We start from the raw sequence: 19,952 nt of genomic DNA, 5'->3' as shown, positions 1-19,952 counted from the left end.
CTATGTTGAATATTGCCTTCTCGCAAGATAGATGAGGGCAGTAGTTCATTTGGGGCCAAAGGAGCGACTCGCGCATGTCACACTTCTTATGGTCCAGCTCAGATGCCATCTTGGTATCTACCATTTTCAGAGCTGCTATTGACTTGGTGTTGTAGCCCTTTAAGTTGACATAGATGTAGTTATTTTAACAGCTCAATATATAAGAACATCAGACAAACAGATTTTTTTGGAAAACCATTTTCGGTGAAAGTGATGCAGTCTGAACTAGGTTCCTTCATTAATTCTTCCATCATATTCAATATCTGTGCAATGAGTGCCAAAGGCAAAATTGGCTCAATGCCCACCTTAGGGGGCCACTGCATCAAGAAAGAGGTCTCCATTCCCAAAGCCGAATAGCACGCTCACATGAACTGGCTATGCATGGATCCTAGTAATCTACTTAATGGCATAACCAAAACGCCTTTCATCTTGGTTTGGCATGCAAAGCATATCTTTGGCTAGGTTTCACATAGTACAACATAGGAACGACCTGCTTTAGATTGTCACGCCCATTCTATAATGAGACTTCCCACCATAGGTATAGTTTCCCCTAGATTAAATTATGTCCTCCTCTGCCCAACATGCTTTCCACAAGTATCATTCATTTTAATTTCAGCAACAATTTTCAGGATGTAGCATTACCACCAAGCGTCGAGGGGTTCCAAATACAGAAACACGGCTGTATTTTAATCGTCGCATTTTCAGGAATGATCGAATTGCTTCTTCTAGCTGCACAATGGACACATATATTTCATCACACCTACAAACATTCATCACAGAGTATCTCCAAATCTATCTAAATACAGCTATATAGAACTAGGAAATAAGCACCAAAACTACCTTCAACACGAATACATGCAATTAGCTAACACCCATTGTGTCAAGACATCAAAAATCTCAAAAAGGTGAACTCCAAATAAATCAAAGAGGCGCATTTAGCATACCTGGCCAATGGCACTTGTTACATCTTCTGAAGGCAACTCCTCTGAACCAATCTCAAGCACGAAATTGCGAGCAGTCAACACCTAAAGACCAAGAAAATGGATCCCAAAAAAAAAAAAAAGATTACCTCTACATAGTGACACAATTTCTCCAAATGCAAAACAAAATTTCAATTCCCACAGAGATCTACAAATTCATGCTACAAAGTTTAATACGATGTGCATGTCCACTCAAACAGTGTAAAGAAAATGATGTAGCATGCCATAAACCGACTATTTTGATTATATATTTTTTAGAAAGGAAAAAAAAACCGCACATCAAGACAATTTTGCACCCCATCACCAACAGATTGATCAACTAACGATTTTTAACTTTCCCTCTCCGTGTCCCACGTGGAGTGCGTATCTCTCATCTGGCAGCATCGTTGCGGACACTCCCACTACTAATCCATCATGCTCTCATCTCATCAAGCTCCTCTCCCTCAGCATCACCAACAGCTGACTTAGATGCTTAGAAATCTATAACAAGTGTCTGTGCTCTCTCAATCTCGGTGAACTATGGCATCAATCCCTGCTGCTCTCTGGTCTATCGCATCAGTATATCTCCCAATCGCCTCAATCAGATAGAGCCCAACACAAACCTGATCAAGAAAATGGATCAGCCATGTAAGTGGACCAAAGCCATGCCCCTCCTCAAAGAGGCAGTGATATCGCCCTCGGATCTCATAGTAGACTGGGCAAACACATAGGAAGTGCTCCTCTATCTCGATCTCCTCCTTCCGGCATAGTGTGCACATCCTCTACTCTCTAGGTAAGTCTACAGCTCTCCTACCTCGATCCTCAGCTGATGTGACGAGGCTCGCAACTGACCGATGCCAATCCTCAATGCATGTGAGACTCTCATATCCTCCAGATACCGAGGTCTCATGACGAGACCATGCTCTTAGACCCTCAGGAAGTGGTCATGGTAGAGCTAGATCTTGGTGGGGAGCTCCTCTCCCCACCAAGCCCTAGATATGTGGAGCTGGAGAAGATCCAACTGTATGATACGGTTGATCTCATCTCGTGGGATGATCTTGGGTGTTGCATCCATGCTCTACTGAAAGGAGGAAAGTCTGTCCATCTGAATGCCGTGACTACCGAACCATGTGGATACCCATGCGTACCATGTTGTATCAACACTGCTCTCTGCTAGTCACCTGGAGGACTTCAATGCTAGCCTCAGTAATCTCCACTAGAGTAAGGCCTAGACTTTGTGAAGGAAAGTCAATGTCTGAAAGATGGCATCAACCTGGAGAGGGATCATGGCAAACTCTGCCATTATAATATGATGAGGGACTGAGGGCTTCCTCCGAATCAACCTCGATCCCATAATCACATGTAGCCTCTCAAATCTCTTCCACTCTGCCGCTGAAATATCACTCCCTCAGAAATGTGCTACATACATGGCAGTCGGTCTCACCAGCGTGTCAAAAACCCAACTCTTCGTCTCAGGGTCTTGGAAGTATGCTTGGAAGCACTGCCTCTCTAGTCGGGCCAAAGCACCCCGTCCTCCCTGCATGGATTATCATAAGCCTGGTCCGGTGAACACTATCACTAAATATATGTAAGACAGCATTATCTCCACTAGCACGTCTCGCTATGTGAAGCTATGGCAACGGGACATTGCTCGCGAGGTGTCGAAGATCATAACCTTGGTTTTCCCAAGGTTAACTGTCAAGTCTCTCTCTGTAGAACATCTCCAGAGCCTCTAGATGTTTCTGCAATCCCTCTGCTGAGGATGATATGAGGACTATGTCATCTACGTACAAGAGTATCTGCACCATTAGCTCAGCCAAGAGTGAACCCTCTCCACCTAGGCGATCTACAAAGAAAGTGATCTCATCAATATAGACCCTAAAGAGAGTCAATGAGAGGGGGCAATCTTGTTTCACTCTGATAGTGCTCTCAACCCAATCTGATAGACCTCCCGGGACACATACCCTCCCTCTGACGGACTCATATAGACTCATGACCCTCCAGATCATGATCTCTGGGAGTTGCACCTCCTGTAACCTCCTAATCAGGCGAGAACGTGGGACAGTATCAAATGCCTTACGAAAGTCTATGAAGCAAGTGTAGACTTTCTAATGCCTCAACGTCGCCTGCTCAATGATAGCCCTCAAGGTGAAAATGTCATGACAAGAGAAATGATTATTTAGTTAATTAATAGTCATTAGAACCTTATTATTATTAGGCGCTAATTTGATGGTGCAGTTATATGTTTGTATTTATGATCGATCAATCGGTGTAAATAGTACCGCTAAACTATGTAACATTGGCCAATGATTAGTAATAAAGATGTGCTCAAACGGGTCTAGGTCCTAGGAGCAATAGGAAAGGGAGGGGTGTATAAGAGTGCATTAAATGGTAGGTGCATGGGTCATAGGATAACAGTAGGTGTAAATGGGAAGATAGAACTTGAGTGATCTCAAGGGACATTAATGAAAGGGTATCACCCTTCATAGTGCATGTAGGTCGAAATAGAAACAAGTACTCTCACGAGGGCGCTCTTCCTCATTGGAGGGCCAATCAGCATTCAAATTCTGCATGCATTGCACAAATTTGCATTCTCGAGAAGTTTGGTTTTCACATTTGGTATCATAGTGGTGACAATCCACGACGCGGATGAGAAGCAGGAGAGGAAGGCAGAGGGTGGCGCGAAGAAGAGCGTGGCACGACAGAGATCGCGAACGTGACGGTAGAAAGGCACGTCCGAAAGACACCATAGTGTGCGAAGGCACTCGACGACAAGCGGCGCACAACGTGCGATCAATGACAACAATCTGAGAGCTAAAACTACAAGAGAAGGAAAGAAAGAAAGAAAATTTATTAGAGTCTTCGGAAGACCAATGGGTCTATGAGACTGAAAGAAAACCTAATACAAATCACAGTAAGGGTGGAGCTACTAAACGAGCATCATCACACGTGCTGAGTCCTAAGTCTCATCATCATACATGATCAAATACATATGGGTGTGACAATGAAAAGAAAAAAGATTGGAGCGGAATCCTCCATATGTCATGTCGCCCTGGCTGGTGCATAGTCAGTGATGGGACGCTGGTGCCTGTCAAGGGGTGCCATGTGTCTCGGTCTCCTGGAGGAGGCTCGACACAAGACCAAAGCCACTATGACTCCCGTGGGACGTGTCCCGGGTCTAAACAATGACGGGAGGTCCCCCATAGTGATCTGTGTGTCCCCTCGATGTCTCGTGTGTCGTGCTGCAGTCGTCCGATCGAGGTCTCTGTCACGTCTGCGGCTAGAGACTGGACGATCAATGTCACTCAATAGGAAGAACTTTGTGATCTTGCTCTGAGAGATGTCTGATGGTGTCTGAGAGAAAATGACTTGCATCCCCCCCCCCCGGCCCCCGTGTGAATGTACACTTAAAATCCTTAAACTGTGAGGAAAACATACCCCCCCATTCTCCCCAACGGAAAGTCCGATTGGAATAGGATTTTAGGGGGGTGATCCACCCACCAAGTATCCCCTATAACGGTATCTAGAGCTCCAATCCACTCAATATAAGTAGCCCAGACAGAGTGTACCAGTTTACAGCAGAAATAGAAGAAGAAAAGCCTAAAAGAGAGCGAAAAAGAGGTCATTTGAAGTGGTTTTTATACACAAGCGAAGCAGGAGTCGGATAAGTACCGCCATCTCTACAACACTTGACTTTTTCTGTAAAATTAACCCCTATTCTGAAATTACAGCAACTCATTTTCTCTCTTGTATTACTAAAAGGAAAGAATGGAAGGGGAAGGGAGATATAACAATGAACCTTATCCGTTTCCTCCATTACCCGAAGGAGAGAGAGAAAGAACACCTTCACCCCCTCCTGAAGAGGATAAATTAGGTGAGAGTCACACACAACTTGAGTAGGATAACCCACAAATAGATTTACAGCAGTGTCTCCTTCAAGAACCTCTTGATAGGGAGTTCTCCTTTCGTAATGAAAGAAGAAATGAGACCATCCAAGAACAAGCTGATGAGTTTACGCCTTCAACTTGAAACCCAGCACACATAGATTATAATCCAAGTGCAAGAGGAGGAGAGGAGACTCCTGTTGATAAACTGATTTTCCAGCTTAGCAATATGATTGAACAGTCCATTATGACAAGATTAGAGACTAAGAGGTCTCTAAACTTTGGGGATGAAGAGTTGAGTACTCCTAAAATATCCAAATTCCAACCGCAAGAGAGAATCGAGTTCCCCAAATATGATGGGGCAAGGGAGGCTGGCAGAATCCTCAATTGGATTCGCCATTTTGAGCTATACTTTGCCCATCAAGACAAGACCGAGCAAGAGAAGCTTGCTCTTGCCACATTGCATCGGCAAAAGGATGCCCTAATGTGGTGGTCTTTGTCACAAATAAGAAAAGAGCCTATTCGTGAATGTGGAGCAATTGAAAGCCACTTTCATGTCACCGAGGCATGAAGAGAACCTAACCTTTCGTTGGGACAGGTTTAGGCAGTTCGATAATGAGAGTAATGCAAATTTTACAGCCAGGTTTTGGAAACTCTCTCTAGAGTTATCTGAAAAGAGTGAGGAAGATAGGAGAAAGAAGTATTTAGCAGCCTTAAGCCCAAAAGTAAGATACGAAGTTGAAATGTTTAACCCGACCACGCTTAAGGACCTCTCTAAGCTGGCTGAAATAGCTGAGAGGAAATTGAATCCTCATAAGCCCTTCAATAAGGGGGTTGGGCCAACATCTAAGACCAACAACATAACCATTTTTAGGAAACCAAACCAATTTAAGAATAATAAAGGGAAGGGTAAAGCTCTTGTAAGGAATGTGAACAGCCAATCACGTCCTAGATGGGTGCCATTTCCTTCTATGACGGATGAAGAGAAGAACAAGTTTATTAAGGAAGGAAAATGTTTCGGATGTAAGAAACATAAGCCAGGGCACGTATGGCATAAGTGTCATGTTCTCTTGGGTAAAATTGCCAAGACGAATTCGGTAAAAGGGAAAGCCAAGGTATCCAAGCAAGATGGTGAGGCTTCTACCTAGTCATCCTTGAAATCTACCATGTGGCGTGACTATTGAGCCAATAGTGAAAGCTGTCCATTCAGCCAATACCTTTGGGCCTCGTGATCTTTTTAAGGTACATGGATTCATGAATGGACAGAGAATAGTGGTTCTCCTAGATGATGGATGTAATTATGACTTAGTGATAGATTGGTAAAATAACTCCATCTTAAACTAGAACCTATAAAAAACATGTCACTCTCGGGAGCTTTTAGGGGACAAAATGAAGAAGACAAATCCATAGTACAAAATATCCCTTTTCAAATACAAATATATAGAGATCAAAGGGTCAAGAACTCCTATCCATGTGCAAAGTGCTCAATGCGTAGTCCCTCATGATCTAGTGAAATCCGGTAATGAAGTCGGAGAAGAGCAGCCCGCACATTCTGTGCTGTAAACAAGTGACGCGTAGTGGGTTTGGGCATAGAGGACATATCAGGTGGTGACTGACCTGGGACATCATAGAGAGAGCATGCATAAGTATGCCAGACTGTTGGATTAGTGATGGGGATGGGCGAATTCCCCTTAGACCAGAGCCTCCATCCCGTAGTAGGGTCTCCACCGCGAAAGAATCCGATCACCTCATCCATCCTGTGTATGAGGCCCGCCATGTCACTCGGCGTAAGATCCGTTGTGCCTCTGGTAAAGTCAAAAGTCCCAGTGCTTGCTCTCGTGTGAGGTGGGCTCTCATCTTTCTACACTCATCGTCAAACCAGTAGATTCTAAGGCATCTTCCCATCTGGGACACGTGCAGATCAAGTCGTCGGAAAGGATCTGGTGGCAACATCCTGTATCACTAAGACAAGCGTATTTGATGCGTGTGCGAGGTCCATGCTCTCTCCAAGTAAGACTGAAAGCTCAGAAGCTAGGTGGCTCAAGTACACCGGGTCAAAAGCACAGTCAAAATGGATCTGAACACGAGTGGGTGGCGGGGGCGCCTTCTCATGGCTGCATGGTGGTCGATATACAAAAGGCAAGGTATGAGTGGTCAACCTCTAGTGGAGGAGGAGGCACAATAAAATCGTGTATCCATGGGACAAAGGCCAGTGGACCCAACAAGTAGTCCATTGTACTTCTCCCCCCGCCATGTGGAAAACAAGTGAGCCCACCAGATGATGGCCATCTCCGGATCTTGCTATATATGATCAAGTCATGGATAGCTCCCAACTCGAGTAGATGCTGTCACTGGTGCATCTGCATCTGCCGGCTGCCTCACGATCCCCAGCTCCACTGCATCCCGAAAGAACAGCCACACCTCCTGCCCACGTACCCCACTATCTCATGTCATCTCCTTCCTGTGGGCTGATTCCCAGGTATATCCCGTCATTGTCGGCAGCCCTCTCTCCGGGCTTTCATGGGTCTCGGTGTAGAAGATCATGTCTATGTGGGTGCATGTTTCTAAGAAACCCCCACGGTCGGACCAAAGGGTACCATTGCGCTTCCACACTGCTATTCTTAGCCTCCCTTGGGCCCTCTCTTTCTTCCCTTTCCTCTCGTTCTGCTCGACTAGGCTGCGTGACGTCAGAGGCCAATCATCTATCGCAGGGTTTTTTCCGGGCTCTCATTTGACGGCCCCTCTATGATTGGTCTCTGACGATCACCACCTGCACATATATATTGTATCTCCCCCCTCTGCCCCATTTTTGGTGCCCCCCCCTACTTTTTTTGTATCATCTGGAGGTTGACACATATTTTTTGTATCAGGACTAGACACACCGTCCTTCGTAACGTCATCATCCTTTCAGCTCTAACCCTAATTTCGTCTAGCTTACTCCTTTCAGTTGCTCCTACCCGATTAGGGTTTCTGCACAGCCGCCTTCATTGCTGCCTTCATTCAGCCTCCTCCATAACCACTTCCTTTTGTTTCTGTCTGTCTACAATCTCCAAAGCTTGTCGCCTCCGTTCCCCTCCTCTTTTCGCATCTATTCGGATCTTTTTGGAGCTACGAGCGGCCCTATTATCTGCTGGTCGGCACACTGTTCAAGGCACGCGTGCACGTGTGGATCTTCGAAGCCGTTTTGGAGCTTTGCAACGCCGATTCTAGGGTTTCCAAGCCGCTGCAGCAGAGCTGTCCATCTACGTGCATTGGTTCCAGAATTTCAAGGCTTTTGGAGGCTTTTTCGACCTAGTTTGGATCTGCTATTGCATTTTTTAGTCATTTTAGGGTGCTGCAGAATCGCCTATACCAGAAGCATTTTCGGGGCTGCTCCTAGCCTCCAACTCATCTAGAACAGCCGATTTTTGGACTGGGGACCTGCCTTACGAAAGTCTACGAAGCAAGTGTAGACTTTCTGATGCCTCGACTTCGCCTCCTCAATAATAGCCCTCAGGGTGAAAATGTGATCCAGGGTGGAGTGTTGTCTTCGAAATCCCGCCTGCCCAAGTGCCCGCTGTCCGTGACCCTCTGTGCGGCTGCTGATCTCCCTCTCTAGTACCAACCCATATATCTGAGCCAAATATGGCCAATCATAAGAGTACGGTAGTTCCCAGTGTCCATGGGATCACCTGCCTTGTGTATCGGTACTATAGTGATGGTGCTCCAGGTAGGTGGGAAGCCATGGCATATGGCATGGTTGAACAGCTGTGCTAATATTGGGGTCAGGATCTCTTGCCCATGCGCAAAATGCTCAGTGCGTAATCCCTCATGATCTGGTGATCGTCAGTTATGAAGCCGGAGAAGAGCAGCTCGTACATTCTGTGGAGTAAACAAATGGCATGTGGTGGGCCTGGGCATAAAGGACATATCAAGTGATGCCTGACCTAAGACATCATATAGGGAGCAAGAATATGTGTGCCAAACTGTGGGATCTGTGATCGGAATGGGTGGCTTTCCTTCTGATAAGAGTCCCCATCCCGTAGTAGAATCTCCTCCGCGAAAGGAGCTGATACAAGCGTAAGGATCCCCTTGGAGACCACATTTGAAGCATGCAAGATCCACACCATCTCTTCATTATCCCACCCAAATTTCTCCTATAACATTTGAAAAATGGTTGAATTGGATTAAAGCTCCTTGATAACTCTGCATACTCAAGAAGCATTCTTTGTGTGATCTACACTTGTGCATTCCTATGCATCGTGTCATTCATATGCTCTCTCTTTCTCTTTCATGTAGTTTGATCTTGGTTCCATGTATTTCCTTTTGTGATTGCCACATTTGCATCCCCTTCCTTTCTTTTCTTATAGTTTGATCTTGGTTCCATGTATTTCCTTTTGTGATTACCACACTTGCATCCCCTTCCTTTCTTTTCTTCCTCTTCCCCTCCCCTTCTCATTCTCTCCTTCCTCCTTCCCCTTTCCCTTCTTCTTCTTGTGGAGTCACCTTATCCATCTGTGCATGAGGAAAGCCCGTTTCTTACGCCCTACCACTCGGCGTGAGATCCGTTGCGCCTATGGTGAAGTCACATGTCCCAGTGCTACCTCATGTGTAAGGTGGGCTCTCATCTCTCTGCACTCATCATCAAACCAGGGATTTTGGGGCATCTTTCCATCTGGGACACGTGCAGATCATGTTGTGGGAAAGGATCTGGCTGCAACATCATGTATCACCAATATAAGAGTGTCTAATGCATGCACGAGGTCCATCCCATCGCCAAGTAGTACTAGAAGCTCAGAAGCCAGGTGGCTCACATACACCAGGTCAAGAGCACGATCAAAATGAATCTGAACACGAGCGGCCCTCCTCATGGTTGGCATGGCGACCGATATACAAAAAGTGAGATATGAATGGTCAACTCCAAGTGGAGGAGGTGGCACCATAAAATCATGTATCTGTGGGGCGAATGCTAGTGGACCGAGCAGGTAGTCTACCGTACTACTCCCCCCTCCATGTGGGAAACAGGTGAGCCCGCCAGATGATGGCCATTTGCGAAGACCACTATATATGATCAAGTCGTGTATAGCACCAAGCTCGAGTAAATGTCGCCCATACGCTGTTACTGGTGCATCTGCATCTACCGACTACCTCACGATCCCTAGCTCTGCTGCATCCATCTCCGGTACTATGAGGGAATCCTCATCGAAATCTAGCAAGCCCACCTCTCTGTTTCTAGTTCGTGCATTGAAGTCACCAGAGCGGAGAGTGTCCCCATGTCTGGAGAACTCTGTGATATCATCATGAATAGTCTAACATCAGTGGTGACCTCTCATGCATAGGATGGTGTATCCAGGAGAAAATAGGATACTGCAATGAAGGTTGGATGTGTGTCTGGTAACCGGATCCGAATCCACATGTGTCGTGCATGCTCCTCCCTTCGTATCATAGAGAGGAGTGGCCTCAGATGTGATCTGAAAAGGACAGCCACACCTCCGGATCCTTGTACCCCACTATCCCTCCTCAGAGGGGGAGGGAGGGGGCTGGAGAGAGAGAGACAAAGAAAGAAAGAAAGATATATTAACATCTACGGGAGGCCTCGCAGGCCTATGGGACAAAGTACACAAAAAGCGAACTCATACAATCCTCAGTGGGCTGAAGCAAAGGGTACGCTAGGACCCTTGCTAAGTACTAATCTATGCTAACAAAATCATAGTCATAGAAATCGTCAACTACAGCTGCATAGTTGGCCAAATCAATCAATCTATCCAATCCCAGTGAAGCTTATTGCTTACATATCACAAAGGAGTGTTTCGTTGACCCACCAGGATACAGGCAGATCCACTTACCCCCCTCACTAAGGATCTCTATTGGGTAGTTGTGGGTCTCTTCATATAGACTTTGTATCGAGAGCGGCAAAGCAGAGCGCCTACCTAGGGAGAGGCACATATGCACATTATGTGACATGCACGAGGTTGAGACAGAGGAGCACTTCATCTTCAGGTGTCCTGTTTACTATGAGATCCGAGGGCGTTTCTACTGCCTCTTCAGAGATAGCTATTGGGTTTTGTCCCGACTCCTCTCCTATCCAGACCAGAGATACTTGGCAGGCTTCATACATTGAGGTACTCACGCATCACGAGAGGATACTTTCGATCACAGAGACAGGAGCAGACTTCCTCCTTGGCACATCCAACCAGGTCCGGATTGTGTATAGCTGTAAGAGATCCGCACGGATTATCTGGTTGACCTCGTGTGACAGAAGGGGAGAAAACGGAGCATCCATGATGTATTGGAAGGGAGGGAGTCTATCCATATGGAGCCCGAGTCGCTCAAACCATCTCTGTGTGCGAGCATATCAACATCTCTAGTCACCTCCTACTGAAAGTGCCATAGAGGAGGACAATGTGCCCTAGGTTGAATACCAGCAAACATTTGAGAGCCACGTCGCATGACTTTAATTGAAAGTCCTAGGACTCTGCCGAGAATGGAGTCGTGTGCCAAGAGGCACCACTATCAAGGATACACTCCCTAGTCTCACCACCTTTGATGGCAACTCCCTCTCCTCCTAAAGAAGATGAAGAATGGATGCCCTACAAATGAACAAACGCAGGGTTATAGTTGCATCCAAGGAGCCGGTACCCTAGCCTCGATTTCCCTCAGGGCACTTTCTCCATAGTGACCCTTCTAGCAACAATGGTTGCTAGGGATGAGAATTGAAGGTTCCACTTCCCTTTCCCTTTGCTCTGTCCTTGGTTCTGTAGAGCCAAAGCCTGCGCATCTCCTAGGACTCTAAAAATGTTCACCCTGAATCTTGATCAAGTACCATTTGGCATGAGCTCTTCCCATGTGAGAGTGTTCAACCTCCCACTAGTAATAAGACTAGAATAGAAAGTTGTACACTAGGATGAAAGATGGGACAACCATCACCGAGAGCCACGTCACATGACTTTAACTAAAAGTCCTAGGACTCTACCAAGAATGGAGACATGTGCCGAGAGGCACAACTATCAAGGATACACTCCCTAGTCTCACAAACTTTGAGGGCAACTCCCTCTCCTCCTGAAGAAGATAAAGAATCCATGCCTTGCAAATGAACAAAGGCAGGGTTATAGTTGCAGCCAAGGAGCCAGTACCCTGGCCTCGATTTCTCTCAGGACACTTTCTCCATAGTGACCCTTCTAGCAACAATGGTTGCGTGTACATTTCGCCTTCAAGGCCTCTCTCTCTACATTAATCTTCTCTAAGGATGAGAATTGAAGGTTCCACTTCCCTTTCCCTTTGCTCTGTCCTTGGTTCTGCAAGGCAGCCAAAAGCCTCCGCATCTCCTAGGACTCTAAAAACATTCCTCTTGATCAACCACCATTTGGCATGAGCTCTTCCCATGTGAGAGTGTTCAACCTCCCACTAGTAATAAGAGAAGAATAGAAAGATGTGCACTGGGATGAAAGATGGGACAACAGCGTGATGGGGGACGAGTATTTTCCAAGCAAAATCTTCCGAGCGTCTGAGCAAAGGGAAAAAAACTTTCTAACTACACAAAAATATGGCAAAAATAGATCAAAAGAAAACACAGTTTCACTTAGAAATATGAAAAGTATTATAGCAATGCCTATTGTATACAAAATTCCTTACGTGAATCTTTGGGAATGGTAAGAACATAATGGGATGGCTTTTGAAGGAACCCACATGTAGAAAGAAAAGAAAGAAAGTTTATTAAAGTCTTCGGAAGACCGATGGGTCTATGAGACTGTGAAAATCCTGATACAACGAGCTGTGGTAGTGGAGCTACTAAACGAGCGTCCATACCAATGCAAAATGCAAAATGCCAAAAATGCAGAGTGGCAGTACTAAGTCCTTAGTACAACATAGTGATGTCGGTGGTCGACTATATATCAATCTCAGCATCATCATCAATATCATCATCATCATCATCCCCAGCAACAGCAAGATATCAAGATGGATGAGGCAGTGGAGGCATGAAGTCGGCAATAGAGTACTGTCGGCCACTCAGAGGTGCGGACCTGGCACGTCTCTTGGTCGTAGCTCTACGTCTAACCAGGGCTACTGTGACCCCCGTCGGTCGGGCTCCAACTCTAAACAAGGAGGGGATGTCTCCAAGTGTGATCTGTGTGTCGACCCTCTGTCTGAGCTGTCGGGTCACGGGTTTCGGGTCACGATCATGTCAAGGCCTCGTCTCGTTGGGATCCATGTGATCTAGCTGAAAGAACTCCGTGATAGAGCTCTGAGAGGGATCAACCGAGGAAGAAGTCTGCTCCTGTCTCCGTGCTCGGAGTATCCTCTCGCGGTGTCTAAGTGCCTCATGAATGAAAACTGCCAAACACCGCTGGTCTGGGTACGAGAGGAAATGGGCTAAAATCCCATAACTATCTCTGAAGAGGCAGTGGAAACGTCCTCGGATCTCATAGTACACAGGACACCTGAAGATGAAATGCTCCTCTGTCTCAACCTCCTGTATGTCACATAGTGAGCATATGCGCCGCTCCCTGGATAGTCGCTCTGCTCTGCCGCTCTCGATGCGAAGTCTGTGTGAAGAGACCCGAAACTGCCCAAGAGAAATCCTCATCGAGTGGGGTAGGTGAATCTGTGTGTATCCTGGTGGGTCAATGAAACCCTCCGCTGTGATATGTAAGAAGTGATCTCTGTAGAAGCTAAGCCTCACTGGGAGTTCACTCGGTTTCAAACAGGTCCGAAAAGTGTGTAGCTGTAGTAGATCCTCACGGATAACCTGGTTGACCTCGTGTGATAAGAGGGGAGAGAACGGAGCATCCATGCTATACTGGAAGGGAGGTAGTCTATCCATGTGGAGCCCCAGTCGCTCAAACCATCTCTCTGTACGTGCATACCAGCACCTCTGATCTCCTCCTGCTGCAAGTGCCATAGAAGAAAATAAAGCTATCCATGGTAGCCTGCTACACCCCGAGGTATAATCCCCATATTCCCTAACTCAGTACAGATATGTGATGACCTGAAATGCAGCATCTAGCTGTAAAGGGGGTGACCCAAACTCAGCCTGAATGATCTGGTGAGGAACGCGGATGACTTACCACGAATCATCCGTGATAGCATGAGAACCTGTAGCCGCTCCACACGGGCCCACTCTGTATCCGACAAGTCTGGTCCCCAACAAGCACTGCCGTAAATCCCTGCTGCCCTGTGTCTGCATCACTGTCTCAAGCTCGTCAATGTAGAGGCCAAACAAGGTAGGCGACAAAGGACATCCTTGTTTGACCCCGATGGTACTCATGATCTCATCTGTCCACCCGGATCCTACCCGAACTCTGCCAGAAACTCTCTCGTAAAGTGCCATGACAGCCCAAATGATCTCCTGGTCATAACTCAAGTCCTGTAGGCGCCGTATGAGGCGGGCTCTCGGGACTGTGTCAAATGCCTTGCGAAAATCCACAAAGCAACAATAAACCCTCTGCTTCCGTGATCTCACCTCCTCGATGATACATCTAAGCGTCAGAATGTGGTCCATGGTTCCATGATCACGCCGGAATCCGGCCTGTCCTGCTACTCTGAGTCCTCGACACTCTGCAAGTCTGCTAATCTCAAAGTCAAGTACTGATACATAAATCTTGGACATGACATGTCCATTCATAATGGTCCTGTAGTTCTCAGGGCTCATGGGATCCCCTGCCTTGTGGATGGGTGAGATAGTGTTAATGGTCCAAGTGTGTGGAAGTCCCAAACAAACCGCTTCATTAAAAAGCTTTGCTAAGATCGGGGCTAGGAGGTTAATCCCATATGCAATGAACTCAGTACATAGTCCCTCATGATCCTTTGCTCGGCCATTATGAAGTTTCATTATAGCATCCTTTACCCCTCCTCTAGTGAAGAGGGTGCAGGATGTGGGACGAGGCATGTGTGAGAGGCTAGGGACTGGCTGATTTGGGATGTCAAAAAGTGTGCGTGCATAATCAAACCAGATCTGGGTGTCAGTGAGTGGCGGAGGGGACCGTCCTTCTAGAAATCTCCGCCAGAAGTCCTTAGAGTTCTTACTAAACAAAATCTTCAGTAGCTCCTCCTCGTTTCGAAGAACGAAGTCTAGTTTCTTCCTTCGTACCAGTCTACCGTATTCACGTAGCGTATCTGGTACACTCGGAAGACTGTTTTTGGTTTCGAATCTGAGTTGACGGCGTAAGGCCTTACACTCATCATCATACCAACTATTACACGGTACGGTTCCAGGGGATGGTGGGCGGGTGGAGCGGGTGGTGTAGGGAAAGGCGTGAATGGGAGCCTCGTGTAGTGAGCGGGTGACGAGGGCAGCACAATCCTCTAAAAGGAGTATGAAGTCAATATAAGCGAGAAGTATGTACAGACGGCCAGAGTAAGAAGGTGAGTGATCCCGATCAAAGCGTATATCGTGGTAGGTGGAGTAAGCCCTGAGTGGGGTGGAAGGTGCTCTGCGAGGGGAGGTGGAGATGCGAAAGAAAAGGTATGTGTGATCAGCCCCTGGGGGGAGAGGTGCTACAGTGAAGTCAGTAATGCGAGATGTGAAGACAGGGGATCCCATGATGTAATCAACAACACTGGAGCCCCCCCCATGTGGAATGCCCTTATGATCCTTCTTACAACTTTAACTTAATAGGGGGTAACATTGAAAAACTCTCTCAACCTATTTTCATGAAAGGGTTTCTCCAAAGAAAACTCATTGAAGCAAGCCATCAAGGTAGTTTCGCCAACGAAACCCCTTTGAAGTAGGTCTTCGAAGGTAGTTTCGCTGGCGAAACTACATTGGACAGCACTTTTAAAAGTGACATAACTTTCACATCCAATATCCAAATATAATCATTCAACCACTCAAATTGATTGGAAAATCCCATTTGAGCACATCTAAGGGGTGGAAAATCTTGCATATAGAGTATTAAATATTAAGTGTACTTTATGAGAGTCATATATAAGCCCAATTTAATACTTATTTATAGTAATTTAAACTTCTTTAGAAACATGTCCATAAATATCTTGTTATTTATGCTTTAAAAACACTAGAAAGATATTGCCATATGATATAAATGTGTTTAATAAGTAATTACATATGTATAATATTATTACATTGAGAGTGATTATGAGGGATGTTTCTTAAAGGAATTATTTTTCAATACTTTTTTAAGGTAATAACAGGGGTACAAAGGGATGTCTATGAATAAGAAAACTTATGTTATGTAAAAATGAATGAGTGACTAGTTTGTATATTTTTATGATAAAGTAATCTAGTTCTAGTGAAAATAAACGTGTAAAAACCATGTTTCCTAAAGAAATACAATTTTTTAAATCTCTTGAAAAACACGCTCAGATAAACCTGCTCATAGGTTTTTGCTCGTAAAATTGACGCATCCCAGCGTGATGGCCATGTCCTCAGATGAGATCTCTTTCCCTTTCTAGAAAACCTCCTACTGAAGTGCTTAAAGCTTGTTCATGCGCTCCCACATGGTGGTAGACTTAGCGGGATTCAACATTCTCATCTACACTTCGAGGGAGACTCTCTTCATCGAGGAGACTCGGTTGTAGAGGGACACCAGGTGCTCCCACATCCCCTTGACCAGAATCATGTGCTTGACGTCGTTGATAACGTGTGGAGAACAATTCAAGAAAATAAAGGAACAAACACATGCATTTACCTAATCCTAGAGCTGGGCCAAGGTCATGGCCTCCTTCTGTTCAAATAACCCAAGGTGCTTTGCAAGCTGATCTGGCTTGTTGATATTGACAAGACTGAAGTCAGCTAAGTCATAGAATGGAACAGACTCCATCATCCACTCTCCAAACCTCGTAGTTGTTGCCATCCAGCTGACAGTCAATGGGAAAGGTGGGTAGAATGGGGGTCTTGGCCTGTTCTCAGCCATCTCGAGTAAACTTAGCATCATACAGGGGTGGAGAACTAGCGCTTGTGAGGGGAGGAGGGGTAGGGAAGAGCAGATAGGAGGCTAGGGAAAGAAGAGAGAAGGAGGCTAGAAGAGAATGTGGGAAGGGAGAGGACTCAAGAGGCTGCTCTAATGCTTGCTGCCTGCAACACCTTCTCAATAGTTTCTTGTTGTCCACGTCTTGCAACACCTTCTCCAAAGAATTGCCTTTTACCCCGAATTAAGCTCGCTTCTTCAAGCGTTCCTCTGCTTCCAGCAGCTAACTCCGTCGGCCCCAACTGGATCTTTACATGATCTTGCTCAAGCCAGTAGCAATGTTTCGTTCATGCATGTTGTAGTAAGGGTGGGTGGAATATATGGTATGAAACAATATCCCCATGCCAGCGTAAAACACCCAGAAATCCAAACTATTGCTTGCTCCAACCGCTCTCCAGGTCCCAGCTTCTAGTCGACTAGCTGCTGTGACAGCATGTCAAAGTGCAGCGGATGCGAACAGAAAACTGAGAATACACCAAACAAACTCGAGCAGCCTGAATGCCTCAAATCACACTTCCAACCAGCCTCAAGCCAGGCCCGTGACTTAACACTGGGAATATGCCCTAATTGAAGCCTTTTTATTTCATTCTTCAAGAAGGAGGTAGCAATGAGAAAGAAAGAAAGAAATAAAGTTTATTAGCGTCTTTAAAAGACCAAAGGGTCTATGAGAATGAAAGAAAAACTAGATACAAAAAGCTAAGAGGTGGGGCCACTAAAGCCGCCATCCACTCCCAAGGCTAATGTCTCAGACGAGAATGTCAATAAAGAGAAATACACAGCGCTATCTCTGTGAGAGAGTGCACATAAGGCTATCTGTGTGAGAAAAAACACATTATAGAAGTGGGATGAAGATCTCCATCATCAAGCAAATCTGTCATCTAAATCTAAGTGTCAGAACTTATGTATGTCATCTAGAAGACCAACTCTAAACAAGTATCATTCATCATTGAAACAACATAATAGTAGAGGCAAAGACCTTGAGACCAAGACGCAGCACACTCAACAGAGGACAGACGCACAGATCGCGCTACTAGTTGACATCTCATCTATAAAAAGACCTGGGATACGGCCGACAGGAATTATTGTGGTGCTTATCAAGCATAGAGTAGCCGCCAGGAGGGCACGACAGACTAGTCCTCCAGACAACAGACAACTATCTATAATAGGCTTCTTGCCTACACTGCCTAGTCCTTCGTCGGGCGTACCTTGATGTTTCATACCATGTGTGTGCTGCATTGTATTGTACTGTATCGGATCAAATTGCATCTGTTATAATGATGATGATGCCAGGGAGGACTATGACTATGGTGACATGTATGAGGATGGCATTGACTATCTCCACACAGTGTTCTAGCATGGGTTAGGATGCTCGCTTGGTAGCTCCACCCTTTTGCTCATTGTATCAGATTTTCTATCAGTCTCATACACCCATTGGCCTTTAGCACATTTTTATAAACTTTCTTTCTTTCTTCTTTCTAGCGTCATCAAGGCAGGAGTAAGAAATAGAGCATTGTTGATGCTAAGTGTAATCGGTCTGTCTGGACCTCTCTCCTCCACTGTGGTCTTCGAGCAGTAGCTCGCTGTCTAACGAGCACCATTGTCACTTTGGGAGTCAGACTCCCCAAGTCGAGTACTAAAAAGAGATATATAAGCTTCTCATGCACAAGTCGACTCGAAGGCGAGTTTGTCATGTCGTGCTCTCTGAATCCCGACAGTGTCATGTCCCCTATTGTCTCTGGCTCGAGTACCAAGGAGGAAGAAGCCGATGATCGCTCTCAAATTGGGCTCCATTCAGGCCCTCATCTTGCCTCTGCAATCAGAGGAGTCAGTCTCTCCGACGTTGAGCCTCAAGAGGAAAAGTTGCCATGCCTCGTTGATCAAGATGGGCCAAGAAATCTAAGTGCTCCAAATCCACTCCTCATGACAGTAATGTCATCCAAGGATCTCATAGTACACAAAGCATTTGAATGCAAAGCACTCTTCTATCTCAACCTCTTTCATGCCGCATAGAGTGCCGATCCCGATCCATCTCTCAAGCGGAATGCCCTCTTCCATCCTATCTCAATCCATAGCCGATGAGAGGATACTTGGAACTGCCCAATTGAGATCCATATACAGCCAAAGGCCTGTAGTCCACCTCTGTGTCCGAATGCACCAACTCCCCTACCTTTAATGCCGGTGGCAATCTATCCATATACAGCCAAAGACCTGCACATCACCTGTGTGTTTGAGTGTACCGATGTAGTAGTACCAAAGTCCTTGCCACCGTGAAGATAGATAGCCACCTGAAAAGATGCATCAAGCCGTAGAGGGATGGCCCCACAGTCTTCTGGCAATACATGGTGTGGGACCGATGGCTTTCTAAAGATCATCCATGCAAGAAGTAGAACCTATAGTCTCTCTAAATGGAACCACCTTGTATCAATTAAATCTGGGCACTACCATTCATCCCAGTTGGGTAAACAAGAGAATCGAATAGGAGAGACTTGGTCTGGGTACAAAAAGCATTGACAGCCTAAAAAGAGAACCCCATGTAGATATCGTAACCATCCCAACCAGTGCCTCATTAAAGTTAAACTGCTCTCGAAGTACTGCTCTCGAAGTGTAGTCTTTGGCACCTTGGTTTTAATAAGGGTCGCCTTCAGATCATGTGTCTCACAAACAGCCATATAGTGCATCTGGGTCTCACTGGAGACCCTCGACTGAAGAGGAGTAAAACCACATCTTCTATATATAGTAACATAAGGATGAGAGACCAAACCCGTGTTAGAATTATTATCATATTCTAGGCAGTGGCCAATGTAATGTAATAAGTGGGTTAGGGGCACTCTAGATAATCAAGTCATGCATCCTAACCATATCCATAATTGAGTACCCATATGAGGTAATTAGGACATATTTGTGGAGACTCGGGATATACCTAGATATATCCAGTAACATTCCCAAACTCATCCTCTAAAAACACAACATAGTGCAGTTTCAATCTCACGGTAGTCACTCACAAGATTGAAAACCATAAACTCCATCGCGCATAGCAGGGACTAGCTACTATGACATCCCCACTGACGTCATCAGTGCCCAACAGTGGGTGTAGACCATAGTATAAAATTATGCTCTCACACATACCTGCCTCATCTAGATCAATGTCAGGCAATATGATTCAGTCA

The 19,952-nt window shown here is 45.8% G+C and overlaps 1 protein-coding gene across 5 annotated transcripts in view; it reads right to left on the bottom strand.

The window, feature by feature from the left end:
- EDD1 (glycine-tRNA ligase) overlaps window positions 1-19,952 on the bottom strand; it is a 226,263-nt gene that overhangs the window by 146,222 nt on the left and 60,089 nt on the right. For all 5 annotated transcript variants that reach the window (XR_015541639.1, XM_087379990.1, XM_087379989.1 and 2 more), the window contains 2 exons: window positions 984-1,064; window positions 682-768 (listed from right to left, as the gene is read on the bottom strand). Coding sequence is in view for 4 of the 5 variants with exons in the window: in XM_087379990.1 (XP_087236116.1) it covers window positions 682-768; window positions 984-1,064 (168 nt within the window). In the remaining variant the exon portion in view is untranslated. The remainder of the gene's footprint in view (window positions 1-681; window positions 769-983; window positions 1,065-19,952) is intronic.

The sequence above is a fragment of the Dipteris shenzhenensis genome, chromosome 10, assembly GCF_047967505.1.
Source record: "Dipteris shenzhenensis isolate YYH24624 ecotype China chromosome 10, Dip_SZ_1.0, whole genome shotgun sequence".
Lineage (NCBI taxonomy): Eukaryota > Viridiplantae > Streptophyta > Polypodiopsida > Gleicheniales > Dipteridaceae > Dipteris > Dipteris shenzhenensis.
The sequence above is the reverse complement of the archived record's forward strand: the minus strand, read 5'-3'. Positions and strand labels throughout refer to the sequence as shown.